A 27,287-nucleotide genomic window follows, 5' to 3' on the forward strand; every position below is an offset into this window, starting at 1 on the left:
TACTCCTCTTTTGAATATCATTCCATAAATATCAACCATTATTTATGTATTCCCCTACTGTTGGAAGTTAGGTCTTTAAGAATTTTCAAGAAACCTAGGAAGAAAAGAGCAATTGACAGTCATAGACAGTTTCTCGATTCTGCTCCAACATGTTGGCACACTGATGTGTTGGGCTACCATACATTCTAAGCTTCACAAAAGTGGTTTCGACGGAGGCAAGCTATCATAGAGTGGAAATGGAGTTTTGAATCTTAGAACAAAGACAGAAATGAGATAGTGGACAAACCAAGGAACATGGCAGGTATGGAACTCACAGGACTGTAACAGAGACACATAATGTAGTTTCAATGCGGATGTTTTCATGAACGTATTTCTTTTTCATGGCTCTACTATCTCTTTGGGGCTGCTATCGGGTATAGTAATTCTGAATACTTATTTTCCATCTGTGTATAACAGGTTCTATTCATGCAAAACCTTTCAGTGATCAAACTTCTTGATCTCCTTAAGCCATTCAATATGAATATAAATCCAGTGACTATCCTCATTCTTTTAGATTTTCCACTAAATAAATGGTACACATATGTGGCTGTCCGTCAGAATTAACTGGGGATCTTTATAAAATTACATACTTTTATGAACTCAACCTTCGAAATTCTGATAAAGGATTTATAGGACAGAGGAATTGTATTTTTTTAATAAAAATTCTTCAGAGATTCAAATAAATTTCAGTTGTGATACCACTTTCCTAAGTGTATAACTTAATTTTTATATAGAGTATTCCCTAGCAAGAGTTGTAAAAATATTAACCTAAAAATGTGATGTGGGGTAGAAAAATGAAAAGCTTCACCTTGAAATCTTTGGCCAGAATTAAGTTGATATGCTTCAACTGAAAACGTACATAGTTGAAAATGTACAACTGAAAATGTACATAGCTAAGAAAGATGCAGACTCTATTGACAAACTGATTTACACCTCACAGAAAAGATAAAATGCTTTACCTGTGGATTAGAAAACCCAAATAATTAAGTTATCTTATTCATTGCATGTGTGGAGGATATTTAGTACATTATTAAAATCATCATAGAACCAGGCCCTTATAAACTTTGTAATTGGTTATGAATAATTGCAACTTATGCCTTTTCTATTGTGTTTCCAGCACAGTGATGCGGTCCATGACCTTCTTCTGGATGTGATCACATGGGTTGGAATTTTGCTGTCCCTTGTTTGTCTCCTGATTTGCATCTTCACATTTTGCTTTTTCCGTGGGCTCCAGAGTGACCGTAACACCATCCATAAGAACCTCTGCATCAGCCTTTTTGTAGCAGAACTGCTCTTCTTGATTGGGATCAACCGAACAGATCAACCAGTAAGCAATTAATTTTGGTATTAGAAAAGAATTTCTCCACTTCCAGCTTTCCAATACACAAAATATTCTTGTTTGAAAGTATCCTCTCTTCCAGTTGTCTAAGATAGTTACTAATTTTGAGATCTTATTCAGTATTCCCTTTTTCATATCCATTGCCATAAAGAAGCAGTGAATATATGGATGTATGAATGTACATTTCTTCAGAAATTCTGTTCAAAAACTTGCCTTTCTAAACAACTGTGTTTCTTCATTAGTATCTTTCTTTAATTTTTTTAATCACAAACCTGAATATTGAGAAAACTTAAATCATTTGGGGAATGGAGGAGTATCTTTTCTAACATGTAATTGTTATTCTTTGAAGTTTATAATATATATTTTTAAAAAAAAAACACTGGAAATTATATTGAAAACTGCATGTCTAACATGAGTTGAGTTTTTTTTTTAACCTTTTTTTTAACATCTTTATTGGAGTATAATTACTTTACAATGGTGTGTTAGTTTCTGCTTTATAACAAAGTAAATCAGCTATACATATACATATATCCCCATATCTCCTCCTTCCTGCATCTCCCTCCCACCCTCCTTATCCCACCCCTCTAGGTGGTCACAAAGCACTGAGCTGATCTCCTTGTGATATGCGGCTGCTTCCCACTAGCTATCTATTTTACATTTGGTAGTATATGTAAGTCCATGCCACTTTCTCACTTCGTCCCAGATTACCCTTCCCCCTCCCTGTGTCCTCAAGTCCATTCTCTACATCTGCATCTTTATTCCTGTCCTACCCCTAGGTTATTCAGAAGCTTTTTTTTTTTTTTAGATTCCATATACATGTGTTAACATATGGTATTTGTTTTTCTCTTTCTGACTTACTTCACTCTGTATGACAGACTCTAGGTCCATCCACCTCATTACAAATAACTCAATTTCATTTCTTTTTATGGCTGAGTAATATTCCATTTTATATATGTGCCACATCTTCTTTATCCATTCATCTATCAAGGGACACTTAGGTTGTTTCCATGTCCTGTCTATTGTAAATACAGCTGCAATGAGCATGACACTTTTTGAATTATGGTTTTCTCAGGGTATATGCCAGTAGGGGGATTGCTGGGTCACATGGTAGTTCTATTTTTAGTTTTTTTAAGGAACTTCCATACTGTTCTCCATAGTGGTTGTATCAATTTACATTCCCACCATTAGTGCAAGAGGGTTCCCTTTCCTCCACACCCTCTCCAACATTTATTATTTCTAGATGTTTTGGTGATGGCCATTCTGACTGCTGTGAGGTGATACCTAATTGTAGTTTTGATTTGCATTTCTCTAATGATCAGTGATGGTGAGCATCCTTTCATGTGTTTGTTGGCAATCTGTATATCTTCTTTGCAGATACGTCTATTTAGGTCTTTTGCCCATTTTTGGATTGGGTTGTTAGTTTTTGGGTTTTTTTTCCTTTTTTTTGCGGTACGCAGGCCTCTCACTGATGTGGCCTCTCCCGTTGCGGAGCACAGGCTCCGGGCGTGCAGGGTCAGCGGCCATGGCTCACGGGCCCAGCCGCTCTGTGGCATGTGGGATCTTTCCAGACTGGGGCACGAACCCGTGTCCCCTGCATCAGCAGGCGGACTCCCAACCACTGCGCCACCAGGGAAGCCCTGTTTGTTTTTTTGATATTGAGATGCATGAGCTGCTTGTATATTTGGAGATTAATCCTTTGTCAGTTGCTTCATTTGCAAATATTTTCTCCCATTCTAAAGGTTGTCTTTTCATCTTGCTTATGGTTTCCTTTGCTGTGCAAAAGCTTTTAAGTTTCATTAGGTCACATTTGTTTATTTTTGTTTTTTATTTCCATTTCTCTAGGAGGTTGGTCAAAAAGGATCTTGCTGTGATTTATGTCATAGAGTGATTTGCCTATGTTTTCCTCTAAGAGTTTTATAGCGTCTGACCTTACGTTCAGGTTTTTAATCCATTTTGAGTTTATTTTTGTGTATGGTGTTACAGAATGTTCTAATTTCATTCTTTTACATGTAGCAGTCCAGTTTTCCCAGCACCACTTATTGAAGAGGCTGTCTTTTCTCCATTGTATATTCTTGCCTCCTTTATCAAAAATAAGCTGACCATATGTGCATGGGTTTATCTCTGGGATTTCTATCCTGTTCTATTGGCCTATATTTCTATTTTTGTGCCCATACTGTACAGTCTTGATTACTGTAGCTTCATAGTATAGTCTGAAGTCCAGGAGCCTGATTCCTCCAGCTGTTTTTCTTTCTCAAAATTGCTTTGGCTATTTGGGGTCTTTTGTGTTTCCATACAAGTTGTGAAATTTTTGTTCTAGTTCTGTGAAAAGTGCCATTAGTACTTTGATAGGGATTGCATTGAATCTGTAGATTGCTTTGGGTAGTAGAGTCATTTTCACAATGTTGATTCTTCCAATCCAAGAACATGGTATATCTCTCCATCTCTTTGTATCATCTTCAATTTCTTTCATCAGTGTCTCATAGTTTTCTGCATAGAGGTCTTTTGTCTCCTTAGGTAGGTTTATTCCTAGGTATTTTATTCTTTTTATTGCAATGGTAAATTAGAGTGTTTCCTTAATTTCTCATTCAGATTTTTCATTATTAGTGTATAGGAGTGCACGAGATTTCTGTGCATTAATTTTGTAACCTGCTACTTTACCAAATTCATTGATTAGCTCTAGTAGTTTTCTGGTAGCATCTTTAGGATTCTCTATGAATAGGATTTTGTCATCTGCAAACAGTGACAGCTTTACTTCTTCTTTTCTGATTTGGATTCCTTTTATTTCTTTTTCTTCTCTGATAGCTGCGGCTAAAACTTCCAAAACTATGTTGAATAATAGTGGTGAGAGTGGACAACCTTGTCTTGTTCCTGATCTTAGTGGAAATGGTTTCAATTTTTCACCATTGAAAACAATGTTTGCTGTGGGTTTGTCATATATGGCCTTAATTATGTTGTGGTAGGTTCCCTCTATGCCTACTTTCTGGAGAGTTTTTATCATAAATGGGCTTTCAATTTTGTCATAAGCTTTTTCTCCATCTATTGAGATGATCATATGGTTTTTCCCTTCAATTTGTTAATATGGTTTATCACACTGATTGATTTGCTAATATTGAAGACTCCTTGTGTTCCTGGTATAAACCCCACTTGATCATGGTGTAGAACACTTTAATATACTGCTGGATTCTGTTTGCTAGTATTTTGTTGAGGATTTTTGCATCCACGTTCATCAGTGATATTGGCCTGTAGTTTTCTTTGTTTGTGACATCTTTGTTTGGTTTTGGTATCAGGGTGACGGTGGCCTCATAGAATGTGTTTGAGAGTGTTCCTCCCTCTGCTATATTTTGGAAGAGTTTGAGAATGATAGGTGTTAGCTCTTCTCTAAATGTTTGATAGAATTTGCCTGTGAAGCCATCTGGTCCTGGGCTTTTGTTTGTTGGAAGATTTTTAATCACAGTCTCAATTTCAGTGCTTGTGATTGGTCTGTTTATACTATCTATCTCTTCCTGGTTCAGTCTCAGAAGGTTGTGCTTTTCTCAGAATTTGTCCATTTCTTCCAGGTTGTCCATTTTATTGGCATATAGTTTCTTGTAGTAATCTCTCATGATCTTTTGTATTTCTGCAGTGTCAGTTGTTACTTCTCCTTTTTCATTTCTAATTCTATTGATTTGAGTCTTCTCCCTTTTTTCTTGATGAGTCTGGTTAATGGTTTATCAATTTTGTTTATCTTCTCAAAGAACCAGCTTTTAGTTTTATTGATCTTTGCTACTGTTCCCTTCATTTCTTATTCACTTATTTCTGATCTGATTTTATGATTTCTTTCCTACTGCTAACGTTGGGGTCTTTTTGTTCTTTCTCTAATTGCTTTACGTGTAAGTTTAGTTTGTTTATTTGAGATGTTTCCTGGTTATTGAGGTAGGATTGTATTGCTATAAACTTCCTTCTTAGAACTGCTTTTGCTGCATCCCATAGGTTCTGGGTCATTGTGTTTTCATTGTCATTGTTTCTAGGTATTTTTTGCTTTCCTCTTTGATTTCTTCAGTGATCTCTTGGTTATTAAGTAGTGTATTGTTTAGCCTCCATGTGTTTGTATTTTTTATAGATTTTTTTCCTGTAATTGATATATAGTCTCATAGCTTTGTGGTCAGAAAAGATACTTGATACGATTTCAATTTTCTTAAATTTACCAAAGCTTTTTTGTGATCCAAGATATGATCTATCCTGGAGAATGTCCCATGAGCATTTGAGAAGAAAGTGTATTCTGTTGTTTTTGTGTGAAATGTCCTATAAATATCAATTAAGTCCATCTTGTTTAATATATCATTTAGAGCTTGTGTTTCCTTATTTATTTTCATTTTGGATGATCTGTCCATAGGTAAAAGTGGGGTGTTAAAGTCCCGTACTATGATTGTGTTACTGTTGATTTCCCCTTTTATGGCTGTTAGCATTTGCCTTATTTATTGAGGTGCTCCTATGTTGGGTGCAAAAATATTTATAATTGTTATATCTTCTTCTTGGATTGATCCTTTGATCATTATGTAGTATCCTTCTTTGTCTCTTGTAATAGTCTTTGTTTTAAAGTCTATTTTTTCTGATATGAGAATTGCTATTCCAGCTTTCTTTTGATTTCCATTTGCATGGAATATCTTTTTCCATCCCTCACTTTCAGTCGCTAAGTGTCCCTAGGTCTAAAGTGGGTGTCTTGTAGACAGCATATATATTGGTCTTGCTTTTGTATCCATTCAGCCAGTCTATGTTTTTTGGTTGGAGCATTTAATCCATTTACATTTAAGTTAATTATTGATATGTATGTCCTATTACCATTTTCTTAATTATTTTGTGTTTATTATTGTAGGTCCTTTCCTTTAGCATTTGTTGGTGGTTTAGTGGTGCTGAATTCTCTTAGCTTTTGCTTGTCTGTAAAGGTTTTAATTTCTCCATTGACTCTGAATGAGATCAGATGGGTAGAGTAATCTTGGTTGTAGGTTTTTCCCTTTTATCACTTTAAATATATCCTGCCACTCCCTTCTGGATTGCAGAGTTTCAGCTGTTAACCTTATGGGAATTCCCTTGTATGTTATTTGTTGTTTTTCCCTTGCTGCTTTTAATATTTTTTCTTTGTATTTAATTTTTGATAGTTTGATTAATATGGGTCTTGGCTTGTTTCTCTTTGGGTTTATCATGTATGGGACTCTCTGCACTTCCTGGCATTGACTGACTATTTCATTTCCCATATTAAGGAAGTTTTCAACTATAATCTCTTCAAATATTTTCTCAGTCCCTTTCTTTTTCTCTTCTTCTTCTGGGACCCCTAAAATTTGAATGTTGGTGCATTTAATGTTGTCCCAGAGTTGTCTACGACTGTCCTTAATTCTGTTCATTCTTTTCTCTTTATTCTGGTCTGCAGTAGTTATTTCCACTATTTTATCTTCCAGGGTGCTTATCAGTTCTTCTGCCTCAGTTATAATGCTATTGATTCCTTCTAGAGAATTTTTAATTTCATTTATTGTGTTGTTGATCATTGTCTGTTTGCCCTTTAGTTCTTTTAGGTCCTGCTTAAATGTTTCTTGTATTTTCTCCATTCTTTTTCCAAGATTTAGGATCATTTTTACTAGCATTACTCTGAATTCTTTTTCAAGTAGACTGCCTATTTCCTCTTCATTTGTTTGGTCTGGTGAGTTTTTACCTTGCCTCTTTATCTGCTGCATATTTCTCTGTCTTCTCATTTTGCTTAATTAATGTGTTTGGGGTCTCCTTTTTGCAGACTGCAGGTTCGTAGTTCCTGTTATTTTTGGTGTCTGCCCCCAGTGGGCTGGGTTAGTTCAGTGGGTTGTGTAGACTTCCTGTTGGAGGGGACTAGTGCCTGTGTCCTAGTGGATGAGGCTGGATCTTGTCTTTCTGATGGGCAGAACCTCATCTGGTGGTGTGTTTTGGGGTGTCTGTGACCTTATTATGATTTTCGGCAGCCTCTCTGCTAATGTGTGGGGTTGTGTTGCTAGTTGTTTGGCATAGAGTGTCCAGCACTGTAGCTTGCTGGCTGTTGAGTGGATCTGGGTCTTAGCATTGAGATAGAGATCTCTGGGAGATTTTTGCCTTTTGATATTACATGGAGCCGGGAAGTCTCTGGTGGACCAATGTGCTGAAGTCAGCTCTTCCACCTCAGAGGCACAGGTCTGACACCCGGCCAGAGCACCAAGACCCTGTCAGCCACACGACTCAAAAGAAAAGGGAGGGAAATAAATAAATAAAATAAAATAAAATAACGTTATTAAAATAAAAATAATTATTAAAAATAAAAAAATTAAAAGGTAATAAAAAAAAGAAAGAAAGAAGGAAGAGAGCAACCAAACCAAAAAACAAATCCACCAGTGATAACAAGCACTAAAAACTATACTTAAAAAAAAGAAAAAGAAAAACAAACAATAAACAAAAAAACGGACAGATGGAACCCTAGGACAAATGGTAAAAGCAAAGCTGTACAGACAATATCACACAAAGAAGCATACACATACACACTCACAAAAAGAGAAAAAGGAAAAAAAAATCTATATATTAAAAAAAGGAAGAAAGCAACCAAATCAATAAACAAATCTACCAATAATAATAAACTCTAAATACTAAACTAAGATAAACATAAAACCAGAAACAAATTAGATGCAGAAAGCAAACCCCAAGTCTACAGTTGCTCCCAAAGTCCACTGCCTCAGTTTTGTGATGATTCGTTGTCTATTCACGTATTCCACAGATGCAGGGTACATCAAGTTGATTGTGAAGATTTAATCTGCTTCTCCGGAGGCTGCTGGGAGAGATTTCCTTTTCTCTTCTTTGTTCGCACAGCTCCTGGGGTTCAGCTTTGGATTTGGCCCCGCCTCTGCATATAAGTTGCCTGAGGGCGTCTGTTCTTAGCACCCACAGGACGGGGTTAAAGGAGCAGCTGATTAGGGGGCTCTGGCTCACTCAGGCTGGGCAGAGCAGAGGTACGGAATGTGGGGTGAGCCTGAGGTGACAGAGCCTGGAGTGATGTTGCAACAGCCTGAGGCGTGCCATGTGTTCTCCTGGGGAAGTTTTCCCTGTTTCACGGGACTCTGGCAGTGGCTTCCGGGAGGGGAGGTGTGGATAGTGACCTGTTCTTGCACATAGGCTTCTTGATGGCTGCAGGAGCAGCCTTTGTGTTGCATGCCCATCTCTGGGATCCCTGCTGGTAGCTGCAGCTCACGACAGTCTCTGGAGCTCGTTTAAGTGGTGCTCTGAATCCCCTCTCCTTGAGCACCCTGAAACAATGGTCTCTTGCCTCTTAGGCAGTTCCAAACTTTTTCCCGGACTCCCTCCAGCCTAGGTGTGGTGCACTTGCCCCCTTCAGGCCCTGTTCATGCAGCCAACCCCAGTCCTCTCCCTGGGATCTGACCTGCGAAGCCCGAGGCTCAGCTCCCAGCCCCCACCCACCGCAGCGGGTGAGCAGACAAGCCTCTCAGGCTGGTGAGTGCTGGTCGGCAGCAATCCTCTGTGCAGGAATCTCTCCGCTTTGCCCTCCGCACCCCTGTTGCTGTGCTCTCCTCCGCGGCTCCGAAGCTTCCCCCCTCCACCACCCACAGTCTCCGCCCGCGAAGGGGCTTCCTAGTGTGTGGAAACTTTTCCTCCTTCACTGCTCCCTCCCAGAGGTGCAGGTCCTATCCCTATTTTTTTGTCTCTGTTTTTTCTTTTTTCTTTTACCCTACCCAGGTATGTGGGAAGTTTCTTGCCTTGTGGGAAGTCTGAGTTCTTCTGCCAGCATTCAGTAGGTATTCTGTAGGAGTTGTTCCACATGTAGATCTATTTCTGCTGTATTTGTGGGGAGGAAGGTGATCTCCACGTCTTACTCCTCCGCCATCTTGAAAGTCTCCTAACATGAGTTTTTCTAATTGACCTATTTTGGAAAATAGTTCAAACTCAATGTCATTTTTATAATTTATATACTCTTCCCAAATTTTGTTTTACACTTTATATTTTCTTAAATTCTGTTTACATCTTTAAGTGCTAACTTTGTACTTTATACTTTACTACTAACCACATTTAGCCATATCAAGAAAGGAAGGGAAGGAGGGAGAGAGATGGGGAGAGAAGGAGGGAGGGAGTGAGGGAGGAAAGGAAGGAGGGAAGGAAAGAAATAGGAAAAAATGAATAGCACTAGCCAACTGTTCTTGATAAACCCAAACAGAAAATATGATCAACAGACAATATCTAATATAGTAAACAGACTTTATGCACATTTGTAATTTTTGTGAGGCCCTTTCTACTAACTTAAGATTTATGCACATAACGCAAGTTGGTTCTCATGAGTAAAACTGCAAATGAAAATTTTCATTTTTTAGAAGACTTGTAGGCATAATAATTCATTCATTTAATGCTGTTCTCTGGTATGTGTCCATATGTATACAGTATGTTACAATGAAAATGCAGTTGGATTCATGTTTGTGATTACACATTCATGATTAATGGCTGTGAAGGGTACAATTATGGTGATTATACTTTTAACTGGTTATCATATACAAATGTGACAGTTTTTCCCATAAATGCATACAGATGAATAAGCAATCAAAGTGCACATTCTTTCTCCAAAAACGTAAAGCCTTCTGATAACAAAAATTAATAGTTGAAGTTCTAACTCTACAAAGCAAGAAATGGAAAACGATGTTATTTCCCAAGAAGAAATCATTTCATTCTCTTTTTAACCTGCAATTCAAATGCTCTGTGATTTCTTTTCATTTAGAAACCTTATTCTTATTTTTGCTTCTTGATGTTACATATGGTATGATAAACTTCTCCAAGTGTTGCATACTGCACAAAACTTCTGACATGTAGCATAAAGGACAATGATTGATATCAAAAATTTGGGTTGAGTGCAGCTCAGCCCAACTTGTCTTTACTCTTATTGCTGTATATGTGTTCTCTTCCTGCCTGTTATGTGGCAGTCAGGCTCTACTTTCTCTTTCTAGCCCCTTTGACACTTGACTGCCTCATCTCCCCTTCATCATCATCTCTCTAATCCAAGGAAATAGACCTGCCCTTTGTCTCATTTCTCAAGGATCATACTCATCATTGAATCCATACTAATGAGTTAATTTCTATAAATTTGTTGCCTTTTCTAGTAGGAACTGTAGATTTTAGTTAAGACTTCTTATAAAAAATGAAGGCCTCCCCTCCAAAGGAGTGAGAATTTCAGGAACTGACATAAGATAATTAATATATGGTCAGCTGAAACTTATAGTACCTTAGAAAATATGCCAAAGTAAGGGCTAGCTGCCTTTTGTGACCAAGCTTGTATAGCCCAACATTTAGTAAAATAACAAAAAATGAGAGAATGAAAGCACTTCTGGAACACTTTATTTTAACCAGATCTACATTTACACCTATGCAGTACAAACTTCCCAATGTCATCTTAAATCCTTTCTGAAACAAGGCAAGGAAGAAATAAACAATAAATAATAATGAATTAATAATCTCATTATAAAACACTTTAATTATTATATTTTTTTATTTTAAGAGCTTTTATTCTCCTTGATTTTAGTGTTTCTCTTTCACTTACATTGAACTTACTATGTTAATAAACACAGGATTATGACCAAGAAAAAAATTCATGAGATCTATTTTAAAACCTTTAGACTAATCTCAGTAATAATTATCAATAGGATCTTATTAGAACTTTTCCCTATATGTTATACTTTTTTCTTATTATAATGCTCTGCTGCCATCCATAGCCATTATTAATAAAATGTTAAATAGAGTTTTCACAGATAAGTTATATTTAATTAGGTTTTAATGTCTGAATTTTAAGAATCTTATCTCAATTATTTTTTTGCAGACCTATCTTATTATTGCAGTCTTGATAAATATTTATTTTAATTTTATGGCAGTTGGTATTTCATTTGGTAGTTATCTGACTGACTCATTTGTTCCTTTCCCTAGATTGCCTGTGCCGTTTTTGCTGCTCTCTTACATTTCTTCTTCTTGGCTGCCTTCACGTGGATGTTCCTGGAGGGAGTGCAGCTCTATATCATGCTGGTGGAGGTTTTTGAGAGTGAACATTCACGAAGGAAATACTTTTACCTGGTCGGCTATGGGATGCCTGCACTCATTGTGGCTGTGTCAGCTGCAGTAGACTATAGGAGTTATGGAACAGATAAAGTGTGAGTTTACGTTTTCTTTCCTTTCTTTCCTCTTTTAAAATCTAGTTGAAATTGAAACTTTGCATTTTCTCAGAAGCTAAGGCTTTATATCACTTCACAGCAATAAACAACAGAACTGTAGAAGCAAATGGAGATAATTCAATTCATGGGTTGTACTTTTGTTATGATGTAAAGAGAGAAAAGATATTCCTGAGATTGAACATCTACATCACAACCTTGAGTAATTATAAAAGAATGATACTTTTAATATCTTTCAGAGCATTGAGACATTTGTCAAATGAAGAGCTAGCTGTATTAAAGATGTGTATTCAGAGGACAGTGTAGTCCCTGACTTTAATGGCTTCTCTTCTTCCTGACATGTCAATTCTAATCACTAGAAAGTAACTTATATCATTAACAGAAAGATAGATAGAGCATATGAGCAGGGGCAGCTTGTGTTTTCCTTTTTTCCCCTAGGTGGCTATTGGGGTACAGTGATGAACTTTATTTTCAACATACCTTCAAATTGGTGAAACATACCCATAGAGATGATCAGCATACTTATGGAAAGAAATTCAGTGAAAAATATTTCAGTAATCCACATCAATATAATAGTTAGGATCCTGAGAATGAATGAGTTTCAACAGAAAAAGCTTAGAAAGAAGACCAAAATAGATCTCTGATGAATACTCATATTTAGAACATAGATTGAGGAGGGAGAATAAAAATAAAGAAAGAAAAGAGATGACCAGAGCCTTAAAAGAGAACCATGGGGAAAGTGAGAAGAAAATTTCAAGGTGGTATTCTCTGTCCATTTATCCTTTGCAACAACTATTTTGGCAAAGTGCTGGAAGCAGAAGCCAAATTGGAAAGTGTGAAGAGATAAGTCAGTGGCAATGAAGTAGAGTCTTCAAGTGTTATCTACAGCCTGAAAAAGTTTGATTGAGAAATAGTGAAAATATTAATTCATGGTAACAGTAATGAAGAATGATTTTTAAAAATGAAGTCCCAAAATATCTAGGGTGGGAAGAATCAAGTTGGTAAGAGGAGATTAGTAGAGAGAAAGTATCTTATGCCTCATTTGTATTAAATATATATATAGGCTGAATGAAAAGAAAAGGTCCTAGAGGGATAGAAAGACATAAGATTAGACATAAGATGAGAAAAATGTTGATTTAGTACTGAAAGTGGCCTTAGAATTCACCTAGTCCAAGGTATTATTATTATTATTATTTTTTTTTTTTTCGGTACGTGTGCCTCTGACTGTTGTGGCCCCTCCCGTTGCGGAGCACAGGCTCCGGACGCGCAGGCTCAGCGGCCATGGCTCACGGGCCCAGCAGCTCCACGGCATGTGGGATCTTCCCGGACCGGGGCACGAACCCGTGTCCCCTGCATCGGCAGGCGGACTCTCAACCACTGCACCACCAGGGAAGCCCCAAGGCATTATTTTTATAGATGAAAAAAAATCAAGAACCAGATAAATTAATTGCCTTGTCCATGGTGATGGAGGTAGATAGTGGCAGACATGTGATGAAATAAGTCAGGCTTATTTCCACTAAAACTAGGATGTTTTTGAAACAGTCAGATGACCCCTGTCTTCTGAGGTATGAAGGAAATAACAGAAAAGATAAATTTGGAAGCGGAGGAATTTTTCCATCAAATAGGAGATGCTGATTTTTGAGTGAATAGGTGAGGTCACACTGAGAGGACAGATTTGAAAAGCTCTGAAATGAGCACTATGGAAAATGTGTTAAGGAGCCAATTAGACATTAATAAAACGATTTCCAAGCAGTAGTGTAGGCTCAGATGAGGTTAGACAACATCAATTGTACAGAAGTTAGTAAGCCAAATTTCATGACTTTTCACCAGCAGTCAGCAGCCTGAATATGCTGGCAATAAAGCAGCTCGTTTTCCAGAAGAGAAGATTCAGAAGGAGGGAACCAAAAGAGGACTCCAGAGTTATAGGGAGCATAGTTAAAATAGAACATACGTTGGTGTAGAAGCACCAACAATACGATTAAAAGAAGACCATCTCGGGCTTTCCTGGTGGCGCAGTGGTTGAGAGTCCGCCTGCTGATGCAGGGGACACGGGTTCGTGCTCTGGTCCAGGAAGACCCCACATGTCGCGGAACGGCTGGGCCTGTGAGCCATGGCCACTGAGCCTGCGCGTCCGGAGCCTGTGCTCCGCAACGGGAGAGGCCACAACAGTGAGAGGTCCGCGTACCGCAAAAAAAAAAAAAAAAAAAAAAAAAAAAAAAAAAAAAGACCATCTCGCTTCTGTTGAATTTTTTTCTTGAGTACAGTGACAAGCTACATAAAACAATTTGTCTAAATGTAACTAATAGTAATTATTTTTTAATCTAACATTTGTGAATTGTGGTGGAATCTGAGGTCATTTTGTGTATCCCAGTGGCAATCATGGACCAGATTAGGATTAGGTAAAAATATTGCCTGTATTTGCTCCTAAAGACATTTTAGGGGAGGGGGATTAGATCATAGAATTTAATAAAAAACACCTTTATTGATATAATTTGCATACCATAAAATTCACTCTTTTAAAGAATACAATTCAGTTGTTTTTAGTACATTCAATTTAGGCATCCATCACCACTATCTAATTTTAGAATATTTTTATCCCCTCTAAAAGAAGCCCATTAGCAGTTACTGCCCTTAGATCATAGGATTTTACATTTTAATTAATGCATTTTCTCTCTAATGTATTAAATTGACTGATATTGTTATTTGTGACCTATACTATAAATATTGTCCTTATATAGTTCAATTTTGCTCTCTTGCAGTTCTTGACTTGCTTTATTTTTGTTTCCTGTTGTTTTTTCTCTTTAGATATTTGCACATTTTCCTATTACTGAACTGACAACTTGTTTGCTTTATGTTTTAGTCATTTATTTTGAAAGAGAGGTCATTTTCTGGATAGCAGGAATCTATCTTTTCTTAGAATCAATACTATGTAGTCTCTTGTGATTTTTTTAAAGTTTTGGCCATCATTGCTTTAATTTCCTGCACCATAACTGGAAGATCTCATTTACTGACATTATCACTTTGTGAGAATAGAGGCTAATTTTTTTCCCAGGCATTGATTTAAAACAAGCCTTAATAATAGTTCAGTTTCACCATTATGATTTTTCCCAACACAAAGAGAAGCAAAACAGATACAGATAAAATAAATGGTAAATGAAAGAGGGATAGAAAAGGATAGGGAAAATTACACTAAAATTCTTTCACAGGTGGACATAGAGCATTTAGTGTCTCATTTGTGCATTTTCAATAAACTGTCCAGAGAGACAAAACTTCAAAATACATGGAAAAAAGATTTAACTTCTTCCTTTGGGAATTCATCCAACTCAACATCTATACAGTGCTGTTTTGCCCATTGAGGAAGCAGGTGTTGAAAAAGAAACATTATTCAGTCATTTGTATTTACTTGATAAGCTGAAATGAAGAGATCATGTTTCTGTCAGGAGTTTAATCAAGATATTGTCTCAAATAAAAATATAAGCGATGAATTTTTATACACTGGAAGGATTTCTGCATATAGAATTATGTATTTTGTTCCTTATTATTAAATCTGTTTTTGTTTTCTGGTTTCTGTTACTATTGTTTATTTCTTTTATTTCAAGTGGCATTTCCTACTTCCTGCTCATCACATTTGGGGGCTTTTTGGTTTGTTTGCTTGTTTTTGCCAGTGTTACCTTCTTATGTGCTACATTGATTTTTTTAAGTACAAATACGTAAAGTCTACAGTCATAAATAAACTGGAATTAGCCAGAATTCAGAGACATATTATCACTCATTTTCTGTAAATTCTTATTAAGCTTAATACAGTAAATTTTTATTTCTCGGAAGTCTATTTTACTTATTTTTGGAATTTTGTTATTACTAAATTTTTACTTCTTAGTCTCAACCACTTGGATTACATTGAGACTAAAACCATTGAATACATATTACACTAATCCAAATAACAAATTTCTCTTTCTTTTCTCTCCTCTTAATGTATTTTATTATAATAACAATGAGGTTTTATTTCTGAAACCTTTAATAATAATAATAACTTACATTTCTAAAAAGTAGAGAATCGTATCAATGGTAGGAGATAAAATTAGAGACAGAATTGTTTTTGTAGGTTAAATAAATGTTATTTTGATACAGATAGAGGTAACTATCATATTCCATTTGGCTGAAGGATTATGATGTGTTTTTCTATGAAATGTTATTAGGGCTGTTGAATTGATTATTATGTAGAAAACACATACTCACACATAAAGCATACATAATTTGATTTTGAGAAGTTGCTTAGTTTGCCATCAATTTGCAATATTTATAAGAGAATCTCATTATTTTCTGATGTTATTTAATGAAATCTTTTTATCTGTATTGACATTATTCTCGAGATAATTTACTTAGAATTACATTTAGTCACAATTATCAGACACTTAAAAAATCAGATTAAAGGTCCAATACAGTCATTAAAAAAAAAGAAATTCAGCTAGTGGCCCACAGGTCTAAATTGCACTGACTATGGGGTGTTTTCCATTTTCTCTCTGTTTTTCTATCTACCATTAGTCTCTTATAGTGTTATTCATATGAACATTCAGTGAAGCCTTCCATGGGGTTATAGCTCAAAGGGAGAGCATTTGACTTTGGTGAAGCTGTCCAATATGATACTGTCAAAAAATAAAGGCTGGCATTGACTTAATAATTCAAACACAATTGATACGGAAATTCTGTGCTAAGTACTTTGATTTTATGACCTGAAACTAATTAGTTCATGTAAACTTTAATTACTGCAGTATTACCTCCAAAAATGCAAACTGTTTGAACAGTTAATTTTTATTCAAAGGGAAAAAATTGCATTTATAGTTTATAGCACTTTCCTTGAAATCTAACTTTATGACAGAAAAAGCAGTGGTTAAAGTCATGGGTAGATTGGAAAAGGACTGGAAGTAGTTTCCAAGAAGAGGAGAAGGGAGGGTGCTGGGAAGGAGTAAAGCTCAGAGAATAGCCCAGAAATTAAAATGTGGGCTCAAAAATTGGTAAAAGTTTTCTGAAAGATGTTGATCAGGTCATGAACATTTATAATGGACCAGAAAGAACATCCTTGAGTTCTAAAAGCATAACTGAGCTTTTAAAAATAATTGAAATCAATTTTATGATCTGAAAGTTATTATAAATCATCTGTTAAGTCTTAGATTTGTCTTCGTAGCTCACTAGCTTAACAACAGCTCCTAAAAGAGTAGTCTCTCCTCTGCTAGTTAAAAGTCCCCCAATTTCTTTATTGCCACTTCATTCTCTAGCCAGCATAATCATTTGGGTAGAAGAGTGATTATTGATTTTTAAAATACTAGGTTATATTATTATCCAAGAAGGAGTCGAGCCAAGGAACATTAAACTTGATAGTATCTGAAAGTTATATGCATAGTTTTATTCAATAGATTTTGCAATGCCTAAGCACCTCATCCTACTCATAGAACATTATATATTCATCTGAAATATTTCTCTAAGCATGTTATTATATGTAAAATATTCCTACTTGTAACATTGTGTTGACATGAAGCATTTACCTTACTAAATATTTATCACCAGGCACGTTTGACTTTAGGTTGGCCAGTGAGAAATAGTACAGATAATTAAGAAGTATTTATCATTGACATATATCAAGATAGTCATTCAATATGTGTATGGGGAATGCTCTGTATGTTATATGTTCTGTTGTTAAAGCCAAGAGCATATTTTATGTGTATGTATATCAGAGACTGAGGGCTCATTGTATCATCATTTCATCACCCAGGAACCCTATGACTGGCATAAGATTATCACCGTATATAAGAATTTGGGGTTGAGCATAATTTTTTTGGTTAAGTAGTTATCCATTCCAGAGCCTATATAAGAGAACATCAGGACTGCTGTCCTGTTATTTAGAAAATATAATTGAAGTCAAATATGGAACTTAAGTTCTTACTGGAACCAAAGAAGTATATATAATAACTTCCACATCTAGAGATTACCTTTTATCATAATTTCACCCTCTAGAACGTTACAATCAAAAAGACAGCTAATGACACATATTGGTGAGGATGTGGAAAAATCAGAATCCTCATATATTTCTGGTGACAATGTAAAATGGCGCAGCTAACTACTTTGGAAAAGAGTTTGACAGATCTTCAAAATGCTAACATTAGATATCAAATGACCTAGCAATTCCACTCCTAGGGATTTACCCAAGAAAAAATGAAAACATAGGCTCATTCAAAAACTTTCACATGAATATTCATAGCAACAATATTCATATTAGCCAAAAAAGTGGAAACCCCCATATCCATCAGTTGAAGAGAAGATAAACAAAATGTGCTATATCCGTATGATAGAATATTACTTGGAAATAAAAATGAAGTATTGATACATGCTACAAAATGAACACAATTTAAAAACATTATGTTAAATGAAATAATCCAGTCACAAAAGACTACACAAGTATGATCCCATTTGTACTAAATGTCTAGAATAGACAAATTCTTAGAGACAAAAAGTATAGTGGTTACTAGGACTGGGGAGAGGGTAGGGAAGCCATTACCATACCAAGGGAGTGAATTTGGTAGAGACAATGGAAGGTGGCTGTAGATAGGTACAAGTTTTCATTCTGGTGTCATGAAAATATTCTAAAATTAGATTACAGTGATCATTTCCCAACTTTTAAATATACTAAAAGCATTGAATTATATACTTTAAATGGATGATTCAGAGTATATAAATTATACTGCAATAAAGCTGTTTAAAAATACTAAAATTTTTACTAACTTATCAAGAGATCACCTTATATTTGGAAAGATCTAATATTTTTACTTGGGACATATTTCAACAATCTGTGCTTTATGTACAGCATATAAATTTCTCATCTACTCATTGAGAATTTATCATTGTCAACAAAACTATAGCTTTTATTTATTTTATAACTTGTATGTTCATTCTTTTTGAGAAACACATATTAGGTTCAGAGACTTTGGAGTCAGGTAGACTAGAACAAAATTCAGGCTCAACTAATTATTAGCCATGTGGCTGTGGGCAAGTCAGTTTGACTTTCTAATCTGTAACATGGTGGTTATTATATAAGTACCTTGTAAAACTACTGCAATATCTTAAACTGTGTGTGTATGAGTAAATACATATGTATATGTATGTGTGTGCATATATATGTATATATATTTAAGTATACATGCATGTAAAATGTTTGGCATGTATAAGCATTTATTAAATTATAACTATTATTATTACTGGTACTATTATTTAGCTGATGAAAATGAAGGAATACAAACTTTATGATTAGCAATATTGTTTTAATTATAAAATAAATTATATTAAAAGCATCCATTTATAAGAGTAGTGATTACAATTCTTATGCTACTGCATCCTATTATTTCAAGCAACATGGGACCATGGGAATTATTCCAACATTTAATATTAATAAATTATAACACAGCACTTTTCTTACCTTTGTAGTCCACCATAAACTTATAGGATGTATTTTGCTGAAGAAATAATGAAACACTTATTTTTTTAAAATCATACTGGGGGGAATTCCCTGGTGGTCCAGTGGTTAGGACTCCATGCTGCTGAGGGCCCAGGTCCAATCCGTGGTCAATGAACTAATATCCCGCAAGCCATGTGGCACGGCCAAAAAAAAAAAAAATAACATATTGGCTGCATGAAGACAACCTAACCTATATTTGATGTATGAGATCTAGTTTTGTGTTCTAAAATTCAAAATTGTAGCTGAACCACAAATGCCAGTCTTGAGTACCAGTGATCACACTCCATTCCTGCATTACTCTGCCAATCTTTTTTCCAGTTCATGCACTTGCTCACAAAGTATTTCAATATTAGATGCATGAGTGTGCTGTGATACAAATGTCATTTTAAAACCCTTAACAGATGTATTATGCAGTAAGCTTAGAACTAGAGTAGAGTTATTATGCTTGAAGTGTGTATCTGTCCCTTTTCCTCTTCTCTTCCTTCTTTCTTGCCCCAATTCTCTTTGTTCCTTCTTTTTTCTCTCAATCTTGCCAGATATTTGTAGTACAAATATAGAAAGATCTGCATATGCTACAGAGAAAGGAAGAATGTATAGTTTACAAACTCTCATAAACAACCTGATATAATTAAACCCTATACATTTCATGGTCTATCAGTCACAAAGATTGTTTACTGGTTACATTTAATACTCAACAAGGATAGTTTAGTCTGTGATTTAGGTCCTGTAGAAAATGAAGCAAATATCATTGTTAATTTACATTACTTCAAAGAATTGGTTAATGGTCAGATGTCCGCTTTGATAAGAGTGAACTAAACAGGCAAAAAAATACAATATCCCAAGGCATCTTAATGGAACAATGTTAAGCTAACTTTGAATAAGGAACTACACTCTGGTGGTGTTACTGGTACCTAAAAACATTATAAAACATATGTTTTAGGTGACATTTATATATGTTGGGCAATTGGTCTTACCACTTTTTAGAATACAGAGCCATGCCTTTTTAAAATGACTGATGATAGAAAAATGGTGAGGAGTATTTTAGTAGGAGAAGAGAATTAGCTTTAGAAGTATGGTTTTCTGTTGTCCTGTTTTGAGAAATTAATTTATTTCATTGTTTTATTTTTCTGTTTTCTGAGTAAACCTAAAGGTAGTACTTGCTTAATTGGTAATTAACATTTTTACAGGAGACTGATCCAGATTTCAACACCTTTATTATTATTTAATTTGCAGTGATGTTTCTTATATTTTGGGAGAAAATAATTCTGGAAGAGCATAATAATTTATCCATGCAGATTAGTATCAGTTGTTTAGAGCATTAAACCAATAAACCTGAATTAATGTAGTAAGACTTTATCAAATATATGGCAATATATGCTGATTTTATAATTTTTAAAAAATTGCTACAAAAAGAATTTCAGTGACATCTTTGTATAGGTAAATGGGAGAGAAAGTAAAGGTTTATGGTATGTGACAAGTTCTCCTTTGAATTCCAGAATGTATCTGGTCTTGTAAGATTTTTCAGTCTTGATTCAAATAAGCATGTGGTGTCATCAGAATGCATTTGCTCTTTCAACAGCGGGTTATCTCTTTTATTACAGTACTGATATAAACATAATTTATAGATTTTATGTATATGACAGAAGTTCATTTAAAAAAAGAATTGATATATCTTAAAAATTAAACAAAAGTAGCCTATTAAAATTAATGATTTCACAAATTAAATGATGCTTAGTGGATAAAGGCAATTTTCAGGTAAATTGTATTTTTCAATGGCAGGTCTATCTGGCCATTTGCAAGTTGGACTTTATTATGTTTAGTACAATAAGCTGTTTCTTTATAGCATTTGTTTCCCCTTAATCAGTGGTTTTGCATTGTATCTAAGTGACATTGAATGGCCTAGACTTAGAGAATACTATGAGGTAGGATGTATGTGCCCAGGCATGTAAAAACACACACATAATACAGTCGGCCCTCCGGATCCATGCATTCAGCGTGAATGGATATGGAGGGCCAGCTGTAAGGCACTTGAGCATCCATGGATTTTGGTATCCACGGGGGATGCTGGAAACAATTCCCCATGGTTTCTGATCTGTACTCTCCCTCACCTTAAAGCCAGGGTGAATTCTTTCAACACTGGCACAGGAAACTCAGGGCACAAATCACACAAACTTTTAAGGTAGTTAATGGGAAAGAGGAAATACAGAAAGTTTTGAGAAAGCCAGCATGCGGCCAAAAACAGCAGGTATGGCCATATGGCAATTGAATTAGAAAAGGGATTCTTGCCACACTGTGGTCCAGAAGGTAGTCAAGCCCAGGCAGCCATCAAGGAGAGAGGATTTATTTAATACATGTTAAGTGTTTCATATCGCCTCTTTCACTGTTCAGTTCCTCAGAGAATTGAAATCTGTTGTACCAAATAGATATTGAAGAATTTTCTTACAGAAAAAATAACTTCTAAAGTAATTTCACTTCTACATTTAGAGATCACTATGCCAAAAGCACATTTATTTCCAAATAAAGCATTTGCAAAACAAAGACCTTTTTCGAAAAGTATAAAAGTTTTGTAAGGCTAAAATTTAATGACATTATTTTATTTTAACAACACATTTGGTGAAATTATGTAAATTTTTTAAATTCTCTACTTTATCCAAGACATTCTGTAATATTGTAGTTAAAATTGTTTGTCTAAGAAGCCATTAACCTGTAGAATAACAGTTTTCATAAATTCTTGAAATACATTTTCCTTTGAAAACAGCTTGCTGAAAATGTGTTTTGGTTCTCACATTAGCTCTCTAAAACTCATCTGACCTACAGAAGAACAGGGGCTGTACTATTAACAGTCATTCTTAAATGTATTATTAGTATATCATGCTGTTACAATTTCAGCAACATTCTTGGACTCTGGTGTATGTGTTTGTGTGTATGTGTATGCTTTTGTATGTTTTAATTAGGGAATATGTCCATGATTTGTCCTTTATTGTCCTTATCTTGAGGGAAAATGTGGTCTTTGTTGAGGACCCAGAGAGACCCACAAATATTTCCCCTTCTCTGGTCTCCCCGCAACACACACACACTCCTTTGTTATCAGGGCGGTAACAAACTAGCCTCTGGTCAGAATGAAGACAATGTTCATATTTCAACCTTTGTGTTCTCTGGTTTGTTTCTCCTTATTGGCAATACCACACTCTTATTTTCCATGACCAAATTTTTTGAACAACAGCACAACAAAAAGATAAGCAATTACTCAAACAAACTAATGGCTAATAGTTTAAGTATTGATTGCTTCCCTAATAACATTTTTTCAAATTGGATTATTATGTTTATTTTGAATAAAGAGAAATTATATGTCTATGTAAAAAATATGAACTTGTAGTCAGTTTCTTTTTGGACTGCAAATATTATACTCCAGTTGAAATTAGTTTACATATATTTAACTTAATAGAATAAGGCCAGATTTTCTTGTTTTGAAATCACTTTTTTTCAGTGCATTTGGTTATTTCTTTACTTAAAAATCTAGCTTCTAACCTTTTCCAAAAAAATTCAAGTTACATAAAAGTAAAAAAAAAAAACATAATAAACATCACTGCCTCTATCACTCAAATGTTAAAACTATTAGTATTTTGGCACATAGCTTTCAGTAATTACTAAAATAAAGCACATGGCTAAAGCCTCTTTCATCTGCTTCTGGTCCTCTGTACTCACATATGAGAGGCAATCACTAATCTGAGTTTGATGATTTTTCCCATTTCATTAAAAAAATTGCATTCATATATGTATCTGTCAAAAATATGTGTATTATAGTTCCAAGATGTATAGATACTTCACTTTACTTTTTCACTAAACTTTGTTACTCTGGTCTATTCTATTGACATAATAAAGATCTACTTCCTCCCTCTTGACTATTTTATAACATTTCATCATATGAATAGGGAACATTTTATTTATTTATTCCTGTATTGACATATATAAAGTTCTTTCTACATAGCTTTTCTGGTATTCCATTATTGCTAAGGTTTAAGTAACAGTTACATAATAATCAGAAATATTTACATACTTTGGATTTGCTCTTTTAGACCACTTAGCAAAGCACTCGACTGTTTTCCACTGGAGATATTTTCTTTTTTAATTATGCCTCAAATATAGCCAAATGGCAAATAATTCAAGATATGATTTTTAACATCAAATGTAATTTGTTCAAAATTTACATTAATCTTTCTCATAACTAGTCACTTGCATTTTGTCTCCCTGTCATCCTGAAGAATGAAAATGTAATTTCCCAGAGGCTTTAAGAATTGAGGGAGTATTAAATGTAACTGAAATTAAGTGATTAATAATTTACTTTGGGATCATGAATCAACTTTGTGGGATGCTAAGGATAATTTGCAACCCCAGAAGCACTAGCAGTAACAATGCACTTTTTAAGACTTAAGAACTCTCAAAGGTTGGCTGCCCAACCTAATTAAACTTCAGTTTTCTGATACCAAATTTATTTCTTCTTTGTCCTGAATTTCCTCAGATCTTCTTGACAGGAAAATGTCACTTTACCTGACAGTTGATAGACAGGTTATGTAGCACCATAATTGGAGAGAAAAAGATAGCTTAAAGCTACTTGATTTAATGGCTATGTGTATGGCTTTTTCTTTCTTTCGTTTTCTTTTTTTTAAGGTTTCTATGACAGACACAAAAGGCCCTAGCAAATAGGCCCAGTGCCATTTTTTTCCTGCTTCCTCTAGGGGTGATTATCTTACTCCATCAATAGTGCTGTCAGAAATTGGGCACATAATTCAGCATTTAAATGAACAAGCAATGTAATATTTCCTGTCTCCCAGTGGAATGCTTTGCAGCTCACATTCTTCTCTGTCACTCGCTCACTCTTGATGTATGTCCCATATCCAGTCCTTGAATGCCTTCTCTTCCTTGTGTTTCATTGCAGATGTTGGCTCCGACTTGACACCTACTTCATTTGGAGTTTTATAGGACCAGCGACCTTGATTATTATGGTAAGAACTCCTAATTAACTATGTGTTTCCCAGGTCAAGAAATAAAACTTTCACTATCTTTGTGCTGTCTATCTTTAATTTACATAGAGTAATTTTGGGAAAGCATGTACTTTTTTGACCCTATATAACTCAAGCAATTAGACACTCATTATAGTCTACTTTTATATTGTAAAATACTTAATCAAAACTCCTGGGAGAAGAAAACATGCATTTGCAAGAGCTTATGCAGTACTGTGGCTCCTCAGGGGCCTGATCTAGCATAATCCATTTGGTTTTATAGGTTTTAAACAGTGATGACTTTGTTTGACAAATAGTACATTTTCTTTGTTTTTCATTTGGATAATTTGAATTATGAATGGAAACAGAAATTGGAAATGTGGCAAAATAACCTTCCTGTTCCTTCCAGTTTTGTTTTTATATAAATCTCAAAAGCTTTAAAGTTTAAGAGGATTTCACTTGAGAATGATAAGTAAGTTAGGTAAACATTCTGGAATCATATTTTCTTTTTTTTATTTTTAAATGCATAATATCTTGATTTCAAATATGCATTATTTATCCTAATTGAGATACTATTGTAGTATATTATTTATATACTTACCATTTTAAAATACAAAATAGCCCCAAGTTCTGGAATATATAAACGAAGCAGGTGACAAGGGCAATTCAACATGTGGTTTTCTATACAGTTTACATATGTGTGATATTTGAAATGTACACTGGAGCTTTTATTTTGTTTTGTTTCATATCATATGTTCTCTCTTGGTCCAGTGATATAACAATGTCAGTGGGGGTTCCCTCTACTTTAATCCTAATTTGTTGTAGCATCAAAATTTAACCAGCATTTTATAATCCTTTTGACCTAGCTATTCAAAAATATTACGATTTTTGTATTTATGTTTTGTAATGTAGCACTTGAACAGTAAATCAAGGGCCATGTTTAAAGGGTAGATATAGTAACATACCTGGAATAATTACTGTCTTTTTAAAAAATATATACTTGAAAAAAATATATATATATACTTGACTTGGCTTTGTCTTGCAGTTCCCATATCATCATTCCAACTGCTGCTGATTTTGTATGTGTGTGTATTTGGCATAGCAGTGCTTTGTAACTCATTGGTATCCCGAGTTCCCAAACTGGCCTCTTGCTTTTACTAAAATACTAGGCAGTCATCTATGATCCAATTCCTTTATAAGTGTAGGAGAGCTAATTTCCCAGAACAACTCATCTGTCATAGAGAATACACTTACTTTTTTTCTACTTCAGTTATGCAATATAACAGTACCTTTTACATTCCAGCTTAATGTAATCTTCCTTGGGATTGCTTTATATAAAATGTTTCATCACACTGCCATTCTGAAACCTGAATCGGGCTGTCTTGATAATATCAAGTAAGTGATTTTTCTTTTTCTTTTCTTTAGTCTACCTTACTTTGATACACTAAACTATCCCTACTTTTCATTGTATTGAAATCTTATGGCAAAATTATAAAGATCAGTGTGTTGTCTTTGCTGAATAAGATCATTTATTGACTATTGAGGTGACTTGATCTGCCTGAAAATAAGTATAGTGAAGTTCTGTCTTCAAAGAAACTTTTCCCCCTAAATTCTTATTTACAGTATGATGTTTTTATTAGATGCATTTATTTATTTTGTCCAGGAAACAAAGTTGCTGTGTCTGGGCAGACTATTTTGTTAGAGCTATAACCACACCAGTACTCAACACGCCATCTTTCCCTTCAGAGCAGTGTGAAGAGAGTGAGATGGTGGCACCTGCAAGTACCAAAAGGGGGATTTTTACACCAGAAGAGAGGAACCCTGAAATTATTAACCTGGGTGTTTGCAGAGGAGCTGTTGTACAGCTGCCCTCCTCTCCTCCTGAGAGAGAAAAGGAGACCTCAGCTCCCTAATGTAAAATCCTATTGTATACATATATATGGCTCCAGGTTGTACCCCCTTTGAAATGTTAACATTTACCTCTTGGGAAGTAAATCTCTCCATAAGACTGTCACTATCTATTCCATCATCTTTTAATTCCTAAGGTTTATCCTTTAACCCAAATTCTCCTTTTTTATCCTCAAAACCTGAACCATGCAGAGATATGAAAATATCCACAATCCTTTCCTCACTAGTAGTACTTCTTTTATATATATGCAAAAAGAAGACAATTTACATTTTCTGGGGAAAAAAAATAGTTCTTTAGTGTAACCAAAAATTTTGTCTTATTCCCTTAGAGGCTGTGACACTTGAGAAAGAGTAATGTGAATATGTACTTTAGTCATTAATATATATTCTATATTAAGTAGCATTTGTATATGATTTGCCTGTGCTATGTGTTGACTTGGTTAAATGTTTTTATTTAAATGAATGCACTTTCAGAAGTTTCATGAGGTCTCCTGTGACTTTCATGTGCTACTGACATTCTCCTTGAACTACCTCAGATAGCAGCTATGTCACCCATTTTTCATCCTCCTACATTCAGTGCCTGACATAGTTCCTTGCCCATAGTAGGCCCTCAATGAATGTTTATAGACTAAAGTAATACATTAAAGACTGTAGTGACAGAAGTGTGTTGACATTAAGTATTTAATTTTGTTTAAGGGGTCATCTGTCTACATTAGTTGAAAAGGTAGCTAAGGAATTAGAAAAAATAATGTAATGGAGCAAACTAGAAGTTATCTACTATGAGTAATAGTCTTTTGTACTTCTTAATATTACTTAGTTGAGTCATTATACTGTTGAATTATGTACAACTAGACTGCCCTTCTAAAATGCAGTATTAGTTCCTTGGACCGTTTGCTCCTGATAATATTGAATTTGGATTGTTAAATAGGCACATAAAATATAATTTCTTTATCTTATCATACTTCTACTCACTTTAGTATAAATTGCATCCTTATATCTATTATTGTGTAATATAAAACAAAATGCATATAATACTCTATTATCATTTTTGTTATGCTTTTAAAGTACTATCAGAAAGAAGTGAATAATACTTTTTTATGTAACAGCTTTTACCAGATTAAAAATTTCAAAAAGGCCTTGTACTTAGTACAGTCACATATTTAAAAGATAGATTTGTATTCTCATTATTCGTATGTATTTCTTTAGGTAATATGGGTTGAATGTCTGTGATATTACTATTTAGAAAAACAAACACACAAAAGCTAATAAATACATTTAATGATATTGATGGCATCAAACTTTATATTACAAAGCAAAAT

At 34.8% G+C, this 27,287-nt stretch overlaps 1 protein-coding gene across 1 annotated transcript; it reads left to right on the forward strand.

The window, feature by feature from the left end:
* On the forward strand, nucleotides 1-26,522 carry LOC149749163 (adhesion G protein-coupled receptor L3-like). The gene is made up of 4 exons (XM_089911993.1): nucleotides 1-1,366; nucleotides 11,318-11,538; nucleotides 23,997-24,063; nucleotides 25,364-26,522. Exons 1-4 carry the CDS (start codon nucleotides 1,133-1,135, stop codon nucleotides 25,457-25,459), a joined length of 618 nt encoding a protein of 205 aa, XP_089768119.1. The 5' UTR covers nucleotides 1-1,132; the 3' UTR covers nucleotides 25,460-26,522.
* Nucleotides 26,523-27,287: the final 765 nt, after the last annotated feature.

The sequence above is a fragment of the Delphinapterus leucas genome, chromosome 5 (genome assembly GCF_059928025.1).
Source record: "Delphinapterus leucas isolate spDelLeu-1000000601 "Yukka" chromosome 5, BTC_Dleu_Yukka2, whole genome shotgun sequence".
NCBI classification, from domain to species: Eukaryota; Metazoa; Chordata; class Mammalia; order Artiodactyla; family Monodontidae; genus Delphinapterus; species Delphinapterus leucas.